General features: G+C 31.1%; 1 protein-coding gene across 1 annotated transcript in view; it reads left to right on the top strand.

The window, feature by feature from the left end:
* Window positions 1-14,861, top strand: part of LOC111624638 (homeobox protein DBX1-like) — a 36,197-nt gene extending 21,336 nt beyond the window's left edge. The window contains exons 3-4 of the mRNA XM_023367547.1: window positions 12,231-12,526; window positions 13,677-14,861. Coding sequence (XP_023223315.1) covers window positions 12,231-12,526; window positions 13,677-13,946 — 566 coding nt within the window. The 3' untranslated portion in view covers window positions 13,947-14,861. The remainder of the gene's footprint in view (window positions 1-12,230; window positions 12,527-13,676) is intronic.
* Window positions 14,862-15,260: the final 399 nt, after the last annotated feature.

The raw sequence follows: 15,260 nt of genomic DNA, 5'->3' as shown, positions 1-15,260 counted from the left end.
AAAGGCACAGGTGTTGGTCTGGCGATGAGGTTTGTCGGAGCGTGCGAGGGATATGATCGCACTTTGACCACAAGCCATTGAACACGGATGGATGTGAGGATCGTTTCTACCCTTCGGCTTATGAAAGAAGCATTAGTCTTGGGCCGTTCCGTAACAAAGTTGTAAATCACCAAAACTATAACGCATGTTAACCGCATACGACGTTCGCAACTTACGCACGTTTCTGAGTTATGTAAGCACGAACTTACGCCTTGTGGCTTTTTCTAAGCGCGGAGATTTTCAAATAAATCATCGATTCGTAACTACGTATAACGGCATTATTTAAAAAATACAAAGCAAGAAAATTTCGCTTTCCGCTCTTTCTTAAATATTTAATAAATATCTGCAGAGAAAAACAAGCTTGTGTTTGTTTATCATATTTGTAGAAGACTTTTTAATGACAAATTAACATTCTTCAATAAATTATTCGGAAATCGGCAGGTTTTTTCAACAGAATAGAAGAAGAAAGAGAAAAAACAGAAGAAAAGAAAAAATTCCACCGTGTGATAATCTATCATATTAATTTACCACACTAGATTATTAGTTTTTCCAAAGAATTATAGTAATTAATCAACGATTATGATTAATAGCCGTGTTTTAATTAGAGTCAATATAGCCTAATAGGTTGCTTGTATAATTTGATTTTTACAATTCGCAATTTTTTAACGCCGAAATTTTAATTTTTTTCGAAAAATAATCTTAAAATTTAATAATTTAAACAGCTTTTAAGCAAAACGAATTTGATTTTTTTCTGTTTATTATATACTTTATCGAACATTTTATTTATTATTAATGGGAATATCGAGAAAGTAGCTGGTTTGGCCACGGTTGCGATGGTTAAAATCGATTTTCACAATGTTGATAATCGAAAACCGTCCAGAACGGTGTAATTTTCGAAGCCTTAATCATATCCGCTAAATCGACCGCGTAACTAGAGTATCTCCCAGATAATCTTCCAGATTGCAGGGGAGCTGAACTAACTTCATCAAAAACAATCAATGGGTATTCATCTCCGGTTTGAAAATCCCAATTTCCAGGATTCTACACTTCAATAGATTTGTAAAGAAAAAAGAGATGATATGGTTGGTTAACTTTAACGAGATAATGTTTTTCCTTGGCTTCTTTTTCAAGAGTCCCCGTGTTGATCATTTCGGGATGCTTCTTGTTTCCTATACACTATTTCCGTCTTTTGCAGAGACAATTACGACCATTGATGCCAAGAATCCGTAAAACTCTTTCGAAAAGACAGATTCGTTTTATTGGATACAATGCCCGAATCGGAAATGCTTTTTCAATTACAATTGTCAGATACTTGGAAAATCCTTATTGCTTCCAAGACCACTTCCGATTCCAGCTTTGTTGATTACGCTTTAAAGTTTTATTAAAATGTTACAAAATAATTAAATTTATACTCGATTGTAAATTAGATTTAGCATTATATAAAATGCAAAAGAGTATAGCGTACAGAGGAATTCCACAACGAGGAATTGTGTCTCGACGAAGTATCGAAATTAAATCAATAGGCAAATAATTTATTTAACAGTAGTTAAAATGTAAATTATTGTCGAATATCGAGAATATATATTTCATAATTGAATTAACTACTAAAAGAAGAAATAAGTAAATTTGATACGGCGGCATTCCGCGTAGGGATACGCTATTTACAAAACTTCATATAGAGATTGTTTATTCGTGCTAATTATTTTATAAATTAAAATTATACGAATAAATATTTTTGTAATTAAATTGAATGAAAGTTAAAGAAATTCTGTAAAATAACCAGTCGAATGAATTTGTAATTTTTAACAATTACTTTTTATGATGTTACAAATGACGACATTTAAAAAAAAAAAATAATAATCTACGCCCTATTTGCAAAATCTAAATTTTTTTAACTTGGATACATTTTATCGTAAGAACTGGAAAAATTAATTTTCGAATCTTTCTAAAATCTAAAAATTGCAGCCAAGAGCTAAAAAAACGATATTTAATTATTCTACAATTCTATATTTTATATTAATACTTTGTAAATTATTGTTTTGCATTCCAATTAAAGACTTACAAAAATTAGGCATAAATGTAACAAAAAGCTGCAGGAGTTAAAATTTTATATCTAAGACAATTTCAATTAAAAAATTTTAAGCTCGACGATCAATCGATAGATACACGTAAAAATTTCTTATAGTTAAACTTGAAATATTTAATTTTTTCTGTAAATAACAAACAAGAATTGTTAGTTTGCCGCTATTAAAGATTTAGTCAATTCCGTTACAGCATTTAGCAAAAAGATTTCACTAAAGAAAATCTACATTTCAAAAATAAGATCTTTGCAATTAATTCTCGTGAAGATTTCGCCATCGATACGCAATAACAAAAGAAAGTTTTCGCAATTTATTTCAGACTTTTGACGAAACACTCGACATTCTGCAGAAGAGAGGAAAATTTCACAAATGAAAAAAACTTTTCGATAAATCTAAGACAAAATATTATCGCTGTTTCAATATTATTATATTTAATTATAGTTCTATTGTTTCGTCTCCCGCCACATCGTAGCTTTTCTTTGATATGCATTTTAATACTACCATGTATAAAAGTATACAATACAAATTTTTAATAAACTATGTTTTATATACAATATAAAGAACGGGCTACGAATTACATGACAAAGTTTCTGCTTATTTTTCTGAAGTAAATGAATAATTTTATTTGGTAGCAGATGCAAAGGGGCAAACCATGCTTTTTGTATCATTTCCCTCATGGGGAAGCGAAACAATCGAACTATAATTAGATATAATATATTGAAATCGCGATAATATTTTGTCTTAGATTTACTGAAAAGTTTTCTTTCATTTGTGAAATTCTTCTCTTCTCTTCTGTCTCGTGTTTCGTCAAAAGTCTCGAATAAATCGCAAAAAGTTTTTTCTTATGGCTGTCCTTGGCGAATTCGTGAATTTTCAATTGTCGATGGCGAAATATTTGCGAGAATTAATTGCAAATATCTTCATATTTTTGAGCTGCAGAATTTCTTTGGTGAAATCTTTTCGCTAAATGCTGCAACGGAGTGCAAAAAGAAAATTATTGATAAGAAATAACTTATTATCTATCATTGGATAGAATATTTTTTGCCCTTAATTCTAAACATTTTGAGATCTTAACATAAAGATGCATTATTTATAATGGTTAAGACGGGTCTACTTTTAAATTTTCTATTTTAAATCTAATTTAAAAAGAGGTAACTACCATGTGTGATGCAGAATCGAGCATAACGTAAACTATTTTATTATTAAAATTTTTGTTTCGTAAACGTATTTTAAAATTTTTAATTAAATCGAAGTGGTGACTTTAGATTACAATTAAAAATATATATTAATAGAAAAAATTACATTTCCATCGTTTGCTTATCGGACAATAGCAGTTTCCTTAATTGATCGCCGTCACGTTTTATAAAGTGTAAAATCAACAATTAATTGAAAATATATAATTATTTCTTCTGCGCGAACTGTACAAAACCTCTCTTCTAAATACCATTTCATTTAATATTATTCTTTCTAAAAAACTAAATTTCATTGCAGATAGTCCCGTTGATAAGTTAATTTATAAACAAAATGTCGGCTCCTATTCAAAAACGAATAATTGCCAGCTAAAGGCGAAAATCGTAATATAAGTATTAGGTTTTAAAATAAAAAATTGGTCGAATTTTTTATTTATTAAATAAAAACGATATTAAATTAATGTTTTTAATAAAATTATTAAAAACTGTAATTTCTCTAAAAATCTCTCGTTGTTAAACGCTAAGAGCTTGTATACAGGTTTATAAAGCCCGTTAATCGGTTTATAAAGTAAACCATTATATACTTTAAAACTTACGTAGTTTATTATACGGATTAACATTTATATAACTAATAACCCATAATATCGTCGGGCCGAATCGAGAGATTTTCGTGGACCCCCCAATAATAGGTACTTATTTTTCTAGTATTTTAAAGTCTGGTAAAGAACGAAGAAGAGAAAAGTAGTTATTTTGAAGACGAAGGAAAAAGTCGGGTTCTTACGTTCTTAACTTAGTGCCTCTACTAGTGGCGTACTTTGCCTTATGGTTAATCTAGTCCGGATCGTAAATAAAGTTATTCGGTATTTCCGTAAAGGAAACGTTAGTTTTTTCTTAATTTTAAACTTTAACCGAATAAAAGTGAAATTTTTATTTGTGAAAGACACTTTGGCAGTGCGACGACAATTACTTTTGACGGAGATCATTTTCATTAGGTGCTTACTTCCGTCGACTCAAACGACGTTTAATGCGAATCGGATTAATTTTTAAGAAAACGACTGCCGTTTATACATTTGAACAAGATTCTAAATGGGATATTTAATCGATAGTCGGACTAATTATTCGAACTTATAAAGCTATTTAGATTTTGATTATGATATATAAGATTATATTTCTTAAAAATCGAAAAGTAAGTGACGAAATGACTTTCTAAATGTCATTATAAAAGATAATTTAGTCTAATTTCAATTTCTTAAATTTAAAACTTAGTGTAAAGACGGCCTGGATTTTTCTCTTTTTCTAATGAATTCAAACTGGAATATAAGCAATTCGACTAAAAATTTTATTAACTAATATTCTAAATTCCGACTGGCGTTTAATTAAACATTTTATATAATACAGTTGTATCGATCACGTATTATTTATATGCACCGCCGCTTTTACAACAGGGTTTATTTCGTAATTTACACACTTTTTACACGCGGGATGCTTCTTAAATTCGGTATTCTTGCCGATCTCGAAAAGAGCACTCGACGTTTTGCTGCAGTAAGTAAAGTCCTGTGTGGCTCCGGCGCTAGCCAACTCAAAACCAATCAAACCCATCAAATTACAAACGTAATGGAAACTTTTAGGATACTTCCTGTTTAATTTATATTTTTTAATATTAATTATATTCTACTTTAAGTACATTCCTTAGCGTTTTTATTCTTTCCTAAATTCTTTTTAACTATATTTAATTTATAATTGTCATTACTCTTGAAAAATCGTCTTAAATTCGAAGCCAGGTGGCATGTAGATTCTACGTTTTTCGTCGTACTTAAAATAATTATAATTAAAAATAATAATAATAACTTACTACTTAAGATAATTTTTCTAAATTATATTTTCCGAATAAAACTGTAATTGAAAGAATTTAAAAGAAACGAATAAGTTTTAAACGGGTTTCGAACTGTTATCGATTTTTGCATTGATCTATATCATGTAGTATTTTCTAATTAAGTTAATATTAAAATTAATTTGAATACGTCGATAAGAAATTTAATGTCATTTGTAAATTTATTATTATTCTTATGTTTAAAACTAAGTTTTTTGTATGTCAAAACTATGAAACTCGAAATGTAAAAGCATAAAATTAAACAATACATAACCTATACGTTTAAAAATATTTAAAAGTAATTGGTTATTATTTTAAATATTTAAAAATAAGTAAAAATTTAAATTAATTTATTTAAATATTTATTTCGATCTAGAATTTTTAGTTCAAAATAAATTTATTATAATACGAAGCGTGTTATAATTCATTAAATTACGCTGTAGATCCCGTAGGCTGAAGAAAGAAAATATTGATATTATAATAAAGTACTGTACAATAACTTTTTAGGAAGGAAGATTTCATTATCTGTTCTCTTCTAAATTCGTCAATCTCGTCATTTCATGTATATCAATAGTTAAAGTAAGATTTATTCGATTTCCTAGGAAACGGTCGAAATAAATTTAAATCGAATTTAAATAATTTAAATAGGTAAGATTTATTCGATTTCCTAGGAAACGGTCGAAATAAATTTAAATCGAATTTAAATAATTTAAATAGATTCAATTAAATTGAATCTATAGAAAACGAATAGAAGACGAGGAACAGAAACGTATCCTTGGTGTCTTCGTTTTGGTCTCTTTTCTGCGCGAAACGACAGTGTCACTGGTCGAAATCGTGTAGCTTTGTCGTGTTCGAAGTGAATTTTTCGTCCTGGTTTTTAGCGGTTTGTGATTATTTTAAAAATAATTCTCTCGAAGCTCGAGGTTCTCGAACAATTACGTAGGAAAAGTTCTTGAAGATTATATCTCGGATACCGTAGACGTTTAGTCATTTACATTTTGTAAATTTTATTTTGAATAAAGTCGACAATACAATTTATTAAAGGATTTCCGTCGCCGTCTTTTGTACGGAAGTGCATACAAACAGAAAATATCCGAAATAATTCAATATAATTTCGTCGAGTTTAAATAAATTATATTATAAATTGATATCGATTATTATGCTATTTGACGAGTTTTAGAGATTTCAGATATTTATTTGATTAAGATTTTATATTATTTTAGCTATCGATACGTCCAACATACAAGTGTCATCGTCGAAAGACAAACGAGTTCACGGAATTAAATAAGCCAAGAAAACATGGGAAATAATTTTTTAAATTCAATTCTACGTGGCCATTTAACGAAGATAGACAGTGTTACGAATAATAAGTTCAAGAACACAATTTTCTTTTGATTTTGAAAAATATAAATAGGTTTTTATATTCTTCCGATCAAAATAAGCCTAAGATTTTAAGTTCGATTTCAGTTTAGGTTCAATAGGACGATATCTTATCGAACCTAAATGCTTTCTCCTCCAAATTTTGTCGCAATTATACCTAATTGACTAATTACTTATTCCAATAATCAGCGGAAGAAATCTGAAACGAAGGTTTCTTTCAGAAAGTTTTTTCACAGATTTACTAAACGATTCGTAACCGGAAATTCTTACCTTAATTCGGTAGTAATTTTAATTGAAAATATTAAATTTATTTAACGTAATTTTCACGAAGTAAATATCTCGACTTATTAAAAAAATAATATTTAAATATAATTTATAACCGTTGCATATTTACGTAAGATTACGTATCAAAAACTGAAGCAAGATTCGAAAACTAAGGTAACAATCCCACGGAATATTACCTGACCAACGGGAAAAGTTCAAATATTTTAGAATTAATTTACAAATATTTTCGAACTCCGGGTCCGGGTAAAAGTCGAAATGTAGCCAAGCCAGTGGCTTCGTTTCAAATTAAATATCCTTTTTCTAACAAATTAGGATGGTGGACGGAAGCTAAAGCCGATATTGTGACCAAGGTCGAAACTAAACACGGCCGTGGAAAAGACGAGAAAATACCGTGTTAAGACTTAGTCTATCGGCGGTTACCCAGTTCTTCGGTACTGGGCAGACTTACGGCCAGCAACTCCTCAAGGGATAGTATACGAGGCCCGCATCCGGAAAAAATCGCCGATGGGCGAATTAGACTTTGTTTCTAGCGTAAAGACGACGATAAATACTTTATAGCAAGTATATTATCGGAAAGCGCATCGTGCGGCTTATGTAAATAAACACAAGTTTAAACACCGCACGGACGGAAATTGCCTATAAGTGACAAATGCCAAACTAGCGTATTTATTTATTTAAGCTGTTTTGTTAGATCTTCCTCGGGTGTCTCTGCTGGAAAAAAGACCAGAGCTGGAGAAGAATGGACATTTTCTCCGTTAAAAATCGCCAAGAGAATTTCACCTGAAATTTCGCTTATCAATTGAATTTGTAAATTATCGACACTATTCGGAATCTATAATTTATATATTTTTTATAAGCGTAAATTATTATCATTTCTGGATAAATTTACAAAATAAATAAAACTTTCACAAATTTCTTTTATAACCGTAGATTATAATTAAAAATCGTACCGAATCATTCTGCCGATTAATTTTTTTTATTAATTTAATTTCCAAGCGATTTTTTTTCTTAGTTAAAAAGCGAAAAATTCCCTTAGAATTTCCATTAGGCCTCCGGCTATTAAGAATCATTTTTTTAAATGTACGGTACCAAAGCTACTGTTATTGTTAATATAACAAATAATTATTATAAATTATTGCAGTTAATCTGTCTGTATTTATTACAAAAATAAATATATTAACTTTAAGATGAGACTCGGTAATAACCGTAGCAATTTAAAAAAAATTAAATGTAACAAAATATTAAAAATAGAAAAAATTTATTTAAACAAAAAATAGAAGGCGCATTCGTTTTGTCGGCACAATATGACTGCATACGTCGGTCGGATTTCGTTTTGTTGCCAAGTAGTGTGTACTAGTGTATTGTACTGTACTGTGCTATGCAGTACTGTACTGTACGTTATCCTAATAAAATTAAAGCGCTTAAAGTGTGTTCCGAGGTCGAAATTAATAAATATCCTCGATAATACTTTTTATATTAGACGTTCGGAAAGATAACGTAGGAAATCTATCGGACGATTTGTAGAATCATATGGAAATTCCAATAAACTGTATGAAATTTCCATATGATTCGGTTAAATTTCGATAATAAAACAGCGTGTCGAAATTTAATTTTTACGACAAAAGGAATTGCAAAATAAAAATTCGGAAGCATCATCATTATTCAATGAAATCGAAACCTATGTTTACTTATTAAGCCTGCTATTAATTTATAGATTTGCGCTTATTAATATAAGCGGGAATAAGCTTTCAGATTCCGTGAATATTCAGATTCAGTTTTAATCTTCTCGGTGAATTTCTAACAGAATTCTGCTCAATTGTCTTTGGGAAAATTTAGTAGAATATCGAGAAAAGAATTTAGTAATAAATAAAGAATTATTTTAAGAAATACAATCGAGAATTTGCTCAATAAATTTGCAAATTTTGAAAGTTTTTTATTTCGTTTGGCTAGAGACACAATTACTGCCAACGGTTTCGTTTAATTCCGGACTTGGATTCGTCCAAATAATTTAAAGAAAATAAATTATTTTAAACTTTTAAAATCACTTTTCTTGGCTATTTTGTAAAACCGAAGCCGGAAAACGCGCGATTCCAAATTTCAAATTTTTATCCAATCGATTTGGAATCTTAAACAATTAAACACTCGGTCTTTGCAAATGACGTGACAACGGTATATAAATTAAGACTTAAAGTTTCTATTAGTGAGACAGTAATTTAAAGCAACGCATCATTTTAATGACAATTATGATAATCGATAGCGTCGAAGCAAAATGTAATTCGGTGTCTAACATCCTATAAGCTTTCTATTTACAACCAATCGCAAAACTGTTTTTCTTTCCTGCTCGAGTTCCTTTATTTACTTTCATCGAAGCTACACTTATTAAATATAGGCAATAAATGAAATTTTTAAAAAGAGATTGCAATGATAATGTCCCCTATCGATTGTGATTTAATGCTGACGCAATACCTGTGGAGCTCGTACAGTACGTACGCTGGGGGAGGGGGTTCGACCGGAGGAAGGGAAAAATTTTGCGTAATAAAGTTTTAATTACTACGTCTAAAATATTGGTTTATGTCGTTTTAAGCGGGTAAAGGAAGATAAACAATGCGATAAAAGCAGAGAATGGAGTAAGAAGAAGGCACAGAAGGGCCCTCCAGGGACTTTAACTTTTTAATCGTTAGAATACCTCTTGGTAGCGGGCCTACATATTGAATATTAATTAATAGACTTAGAATAAATTTTTATTATTGTTTTATTATATTCAAAGACAGAATCAATTTCGAGTCTTAGAAGCGTGTCGTATATTATTTAATCTGGGCGTTAATCAGTATTCGATATTGTCTAATGATTTTAAAAAGCAATTCTCGATCAATAAAAAGAAACAAAATCTCAAAAAATAAATAAACGCGATGATTAAGCGCGAAGCGTCGAACTTTACTTACAGAAAAAAAATTTAATCACGTTTTCCCCATTAAATAATTTTAATTGAGTTTTATATTAATAACTTTGAATCGATTTATTTAATATTTTATTAATAAAAAACAACGCATTTTCGTCGTTCTGACGTCATTTGGATAACAATATAATTAGATTAAAATTAGAAACATATTTACGTAAGATTACGTATCAAAAACTGAAGCAAGATTCGAAAACTAAGGTAACAATCCCACGGAATATTACCTGACCAACGGGAAAAGTTCANGAAACAAAATCTCAAAAAATAAATAAACGCGATGATTAAGCGCGAAGCGTCGAACTTTACTTACAGAAAAAAAATTTAATCACGTTTTCCCCATTAAATAATTTTAATTGAGTTTTATATTAATAACTTTGAATCGATTTATTTAATATTTTATTAATTAAAAACAACGCATTTTCGTCGTTCTGACGTCATTTGGATAACAATATAATTAGATTAAAATTAGAAACGTAAGAAATACATTTATAGGTAAAAAAGGTTGTCAAACATCGGGACCCAGTCGCGTGAAAATGGCAATAAAATACCAACGCCATTTTAAATTTTTTCACACGATTTGCGTAATAAGTTATAATTTTAAAGCATTTAAAATTTTATTTACAATTTCAAGTTATTAATAATATTAAAATCGCCATAAAAAATTTCGAACGTTGCGTGAACGGACGTGTATCTTAAATTGGAATTAATTCGAATTTAAGACAAACGTTCTTCACGCACTTCTCAACTAAAAAGTGAAATTTATTTATAATTATTGTCCAATTTTTTCTCACAAAAATCTTCAGAAAAGAAAGAAATCTTAAATTCGAAAATGGCAAGAAGAAAAAGGCAATCGTCAATTAGCAGAAGATTCGAACGGAGACTTTATACGAAAGTACGGGGATCGATGCAAATCTCCGAATTTAAACTTCTTCCGATAAAACATTTAAGGGAGAATTAAAACAGATTTATTTGCCACTTCAAAAAATTCGAGTGGGGATTACTTTATTAAGGCCACTAACTACCGTATAAAATGGCATTCTTAAGGAGGAGTTAATAAATAATTGCGACGATAATATATAAACTTTTTAATTTTATACGTTAGAAGTAAAAACACGACGAAACTAATTAAAAAGGAAAAAAATTCTTTGTAAGAAAAAATTAACTAAAATTGGTCTATAAACAAAATAAAACGTTTAATTTTTATTTATTAGCTAATTTTATCCGACAAAGTTTATTGTCTTTATATTTTTACGTGAGAACGAGATTATTAATTAAATTTGAAAATTTTAATTATTAAATTCCTAATGTAAAAATGTCCAATAAAATTACCGCGAAAGACGAAAAGCCGTCTTTACCACAAAACGGCTTAAAATATTAATTGCCGCTAAGAACCACGAGGATCCGCCAGGTAAGGAAATTAACGTAAAGGCCAGAGATCGTCCCACAAAAAATCCTAGTTTTTGTCGGGAACGGCGGCCAACTTTCGTATTGGCCAATAGCTACAATCCACACTTGTATTTTTCTGTAAACTTTTCCGGAAATCATCTCACGGTTCAGAAAATTTCCGCTAAATTTTCTAACCTAAAAAGTATATCCCCTCGCCTCTGAATATATAATGTACTGTACAACTTAGTAAAATTATTAGATTCATCGAAAAATTATTAAATGAAATACGCTGGCCGCAAAAGAGCCTTTAAAGAAAAAACCCACCCTCTTTTTCTTTGTCGTTCTCGAAATTTGAATTCTTCCGAATTGTAATTCGTATGAAATTGGCCCGAGAATTGCCATCTAATTCGTTTTTATTATAAATATGAAATAATTTTTATTTGCTAAAAGTTTTCCAGAGATTTTCTTAGTAAATACAAAATTATACTTTCGTCGTTTTTATCGTTATTTTTTAAAATATTATTTTCTATTTCTTAAGATATTTTACGTAATTATTGACGAGAAAATATAAATTTCTATTTTTTCCTTGCAACTTGGTTAAATTTTTACAAATTTAATACCAATGTAGATGTGCATTGGTATTAAATACACAGCTTAAATTAAAGCTTTTCAATAAATGAATTTAGATTATTTTCAAAAGGGACCAAAGTAAAATAAACCTTTGGATTTAGCTCTAGCTCGACGCTAGTTAAGCCACAGCTAAATCCGAGACATTTTGATTTAATGTTGGAAAAGTGTTGGATTTTTTCGTCTTTAGCTTGTTAAATTTCACTATAAATCTGTAATCGACTCGGATATCGATCCAAGTTCGTGGACGGCAATATTAATCAATGGCCATTGGCGTTAATTTAGTTTAATTCCACACCGGTATTTTACACTAAATTACGGCAATTTTCGGAAACAAACGGATCAGTTTGCAGGGATAAACTGAAAATGTGGTTAATAAGAATTTTTACCAATGAAAAAAATGCTTTTCGTTTCAGGTTCTAATTCGGGCCTAACGGTGACGGGAATAGCGGGATATGCCACCATGGCGGGAATGAACGGAGTTAACGGAATCGCTGGCGTGACCTCGACTTCCGGGGTGACGTTTCCTCTTCCGGCAACTTTTCCCTGGGCTGCGGCGGCCAGAGGTAAGCCCAGGAGGGGAATGATGAGAAGGGCCGTTTTTTCGGACGCTCAAAGACAAGGATTGGAGAAAAGGTTTCAAATACAGAAATATATCAGCAAACCGGACAGAAAAAAATTAGCGGAAAAATTAGGACTGAAAGATTCGCAGGTAAATATCCTTCATCGTCCGCGTAAATTGATACGAGTAAGTTTCCGCGCCCCATCGAACTGCGTTAAGCGAAATTAATATAAACGGAAACGTGTCCAAACGAGTGAAATAAATAGAAAGAGCAGTAGAAAAATTTTTTCTTCGGCGTAATTAAACTCTTTTCTTTCTCTTGTATTTGTATGAGCCATTGTCTGACGCCAGATACAAAACGTAAGGCGACAGTTCTCTTTGCTAAACTTTCGACCATTGATATTTAGATATTAATTGAGTTATGTCGAGGGAAAGAGGCTCTTAATTGACAAGCCATTATGATGCAATGAAGCCAAAAGGAGAGACGTACAACCCCCTGGGGTCCCGTGACACCACTAAGCGTACCTAGGGGTAGTAACGGGGGATGATTTTCCAGTCCTCTTAACCCACCGGATAGCCGCTACGGCGCATGCTCCGTGGCGGATACTAAAACGTTATTGGTCGCAGCTGTGGTATCATCTGTATTCACAATATTCTGTGGGGAAGTTGCAAAGGCGTTAAACGGAGTTTTGCATGCATGACGCAATCGAGTCGGATCTTTTGTCCGCTTACGGATTCCTGGGTGGGTTTAGCCGAGGAGACGAAGCTGGACTCTGTCGTTTCGACAATGGTCGGTGAGGTGCGGAAGAGACTTTGATGCACCAGCTGCCACAACTCTATTGTTGTTTGTTAGCAAAACGTTTGGCAGCTGGCGATGAGATTGTGACCGTATCGGGGATATATCGGACTGACTCGGGGTGGAGGTCTCATTTAATGTGATGACAGCCTCATAAAACTTTGTCGCCGGACGGGATTCGATGCTGGCTCGTTAATATAGGGCCGTGATAACTTTTTGTCGGCAATCGGATGGTCGGTGAAATAGCAGTACGCGTAACGACCCTTTGTGGATCCGTAGAAATGTCTAGTTTCGATACCAACGCCTTGCTTTAAAGGCCCGTTTCGTGTAAATGTAGTCGGTATTGAAATTGCCATTTTGAACCGATAAATTTAATGCTACGCGTATTTGCGTAAAATTAGAAATAAGCTAAATTACGTAGTTTTTACGATATTTTTCGGATTAGTGAATTAGTGAATAAAAAGTATATTTGGAAAGTAATTGGAATTGTGAATTTAATTGCAGGTGAAGATTTGGTTTCAGAATCGCAGAATGAAATGGAGGAACTCGAAAGAAAGAGAATTGCTATCTTCCGGTGGTTCCAGGGAACAAACTTTGCCTAATAAACACAATCCAAATCCCGACTTGAGTGACGTTACTTTAGATAACAAGTCTTCGGATCAAGATATTAGGGATCAGTCTCTGTGTTCCGATAGCGTTAGCCTGATGCAAGACGCCGCTAGTAATCAAGAGTGTGACACGACAGACGAGGAAGGAGAGATTAAAGTCCTGTAGACTATTTAGATGGAATAGGTTTTGATTTGTTACAGTCAAATCTTATAATACTTGTATATAGACATACAGAAGTACAGAATTTTGATTTTTTATTTAAAAAAGTCAGAATCTGCTTGTAATTTTAACAACAGTTGTTTATTGTGGATACTTCAAACTGTGTTACAATGAAGCTGTTTACAAATAAATGATCTCAGCTACTCTGTAATTTATAACGAAAAAGAAAGATTTCGAACACTTCTTAACGGAAGCCATCACAAGTTTTTTAAATTCGTTCTTATTCGATAACGAAGAAAACGCAGAAAGTAGCATCCATCGACGTCGGGCATCGACCAAACGTCTAACTCTGCATATCTAGCGACAATCTCTGCCCAAACAATAATGTATTTAACGCTTCCACAATACTTAAAATCTCGATTTACAGAGATTCCATTTTACTTCCAAATATTTAAATAATGTCAAAATGATATTCTCAAATTAAGATTATTATAATTCGGACAAACCGATTTTAAATACTGTAAAACAATTACCGTTTAAAGGAAGATAGTTACAAAGATTCATTCCGAACAAACGTTTAACCACTTTAGAAAACGAGTGATTTTAAATAAGTCATTCGTCAACGAGTATGAACGTAAATTAGAATTTATATAAACTATTCTATTAGAAATAGGAAGAAAATGAATGGGAAATTTTATAGATTGTTCATACAAAAAAAAACTCTAAATCTTACGCAAGAGTCAAATAATCACATTCCAAAATGCGACTTTTCGTTAGAGGAATGTCTTCTTTTAAATCTATTTCTTCTATTCGAAAAGAAATATTAATTTCCGCGAAAGTGAAGAACTCCTTGTCATATACAAATATATATAAATATATGCGGTACGGTATATAAACTATATTTAGGCCTTCTGCAGTGTACAGTCTGTAACGTTTATTCGAATTAGTAAAAAATGTTGTAGAAGTTGGTATTTAAAAGTTTATTAAGTTAGATACCTTTTTAAAAATTAAATGGAATATTCAAAAGTTTTCTAAGGTTAAGTTTTATAAATTTATGAATTTTAAAATCTTTTACAAAATCAAAAAATATAAGTCGAACGACAGAAAATTTAAGAACTTTGCTCGGAATTCATCCACCATTTTCGATAATTCCACAATACAAAGCGAGATTGGATAGATTTATAAATAGCGATATCTAATTTTAGAAACATTCCAAAATTTAATGAAAATTAATTATACATTAATTTACAACGTTTAAAACCAAGTATTTAACTAATAGATTTCTTAAATTATGTTATTTTTTTAATTCCATTATAGGCC

Source organism: Centruroides sculpturatus, unplaced genomic scaffold (assembly GCF_000671375.1).
Source record: "Centruroides sculpturatus isolate CEXI.00-Female unplaced genomic scaffold, Cexi_2.0 scaffold56, whole genome shotgun sequence".
Taxonomy (NCBI): Eukaryota; Metazoa; Arthropoda; class Arachnida; order Scorpiones; family Buthidae; genus Centruroides; species Centruroides sculpturatus.
This window is presented reverse-complemented; position numbering and strand designations above follow the sequence as displayed.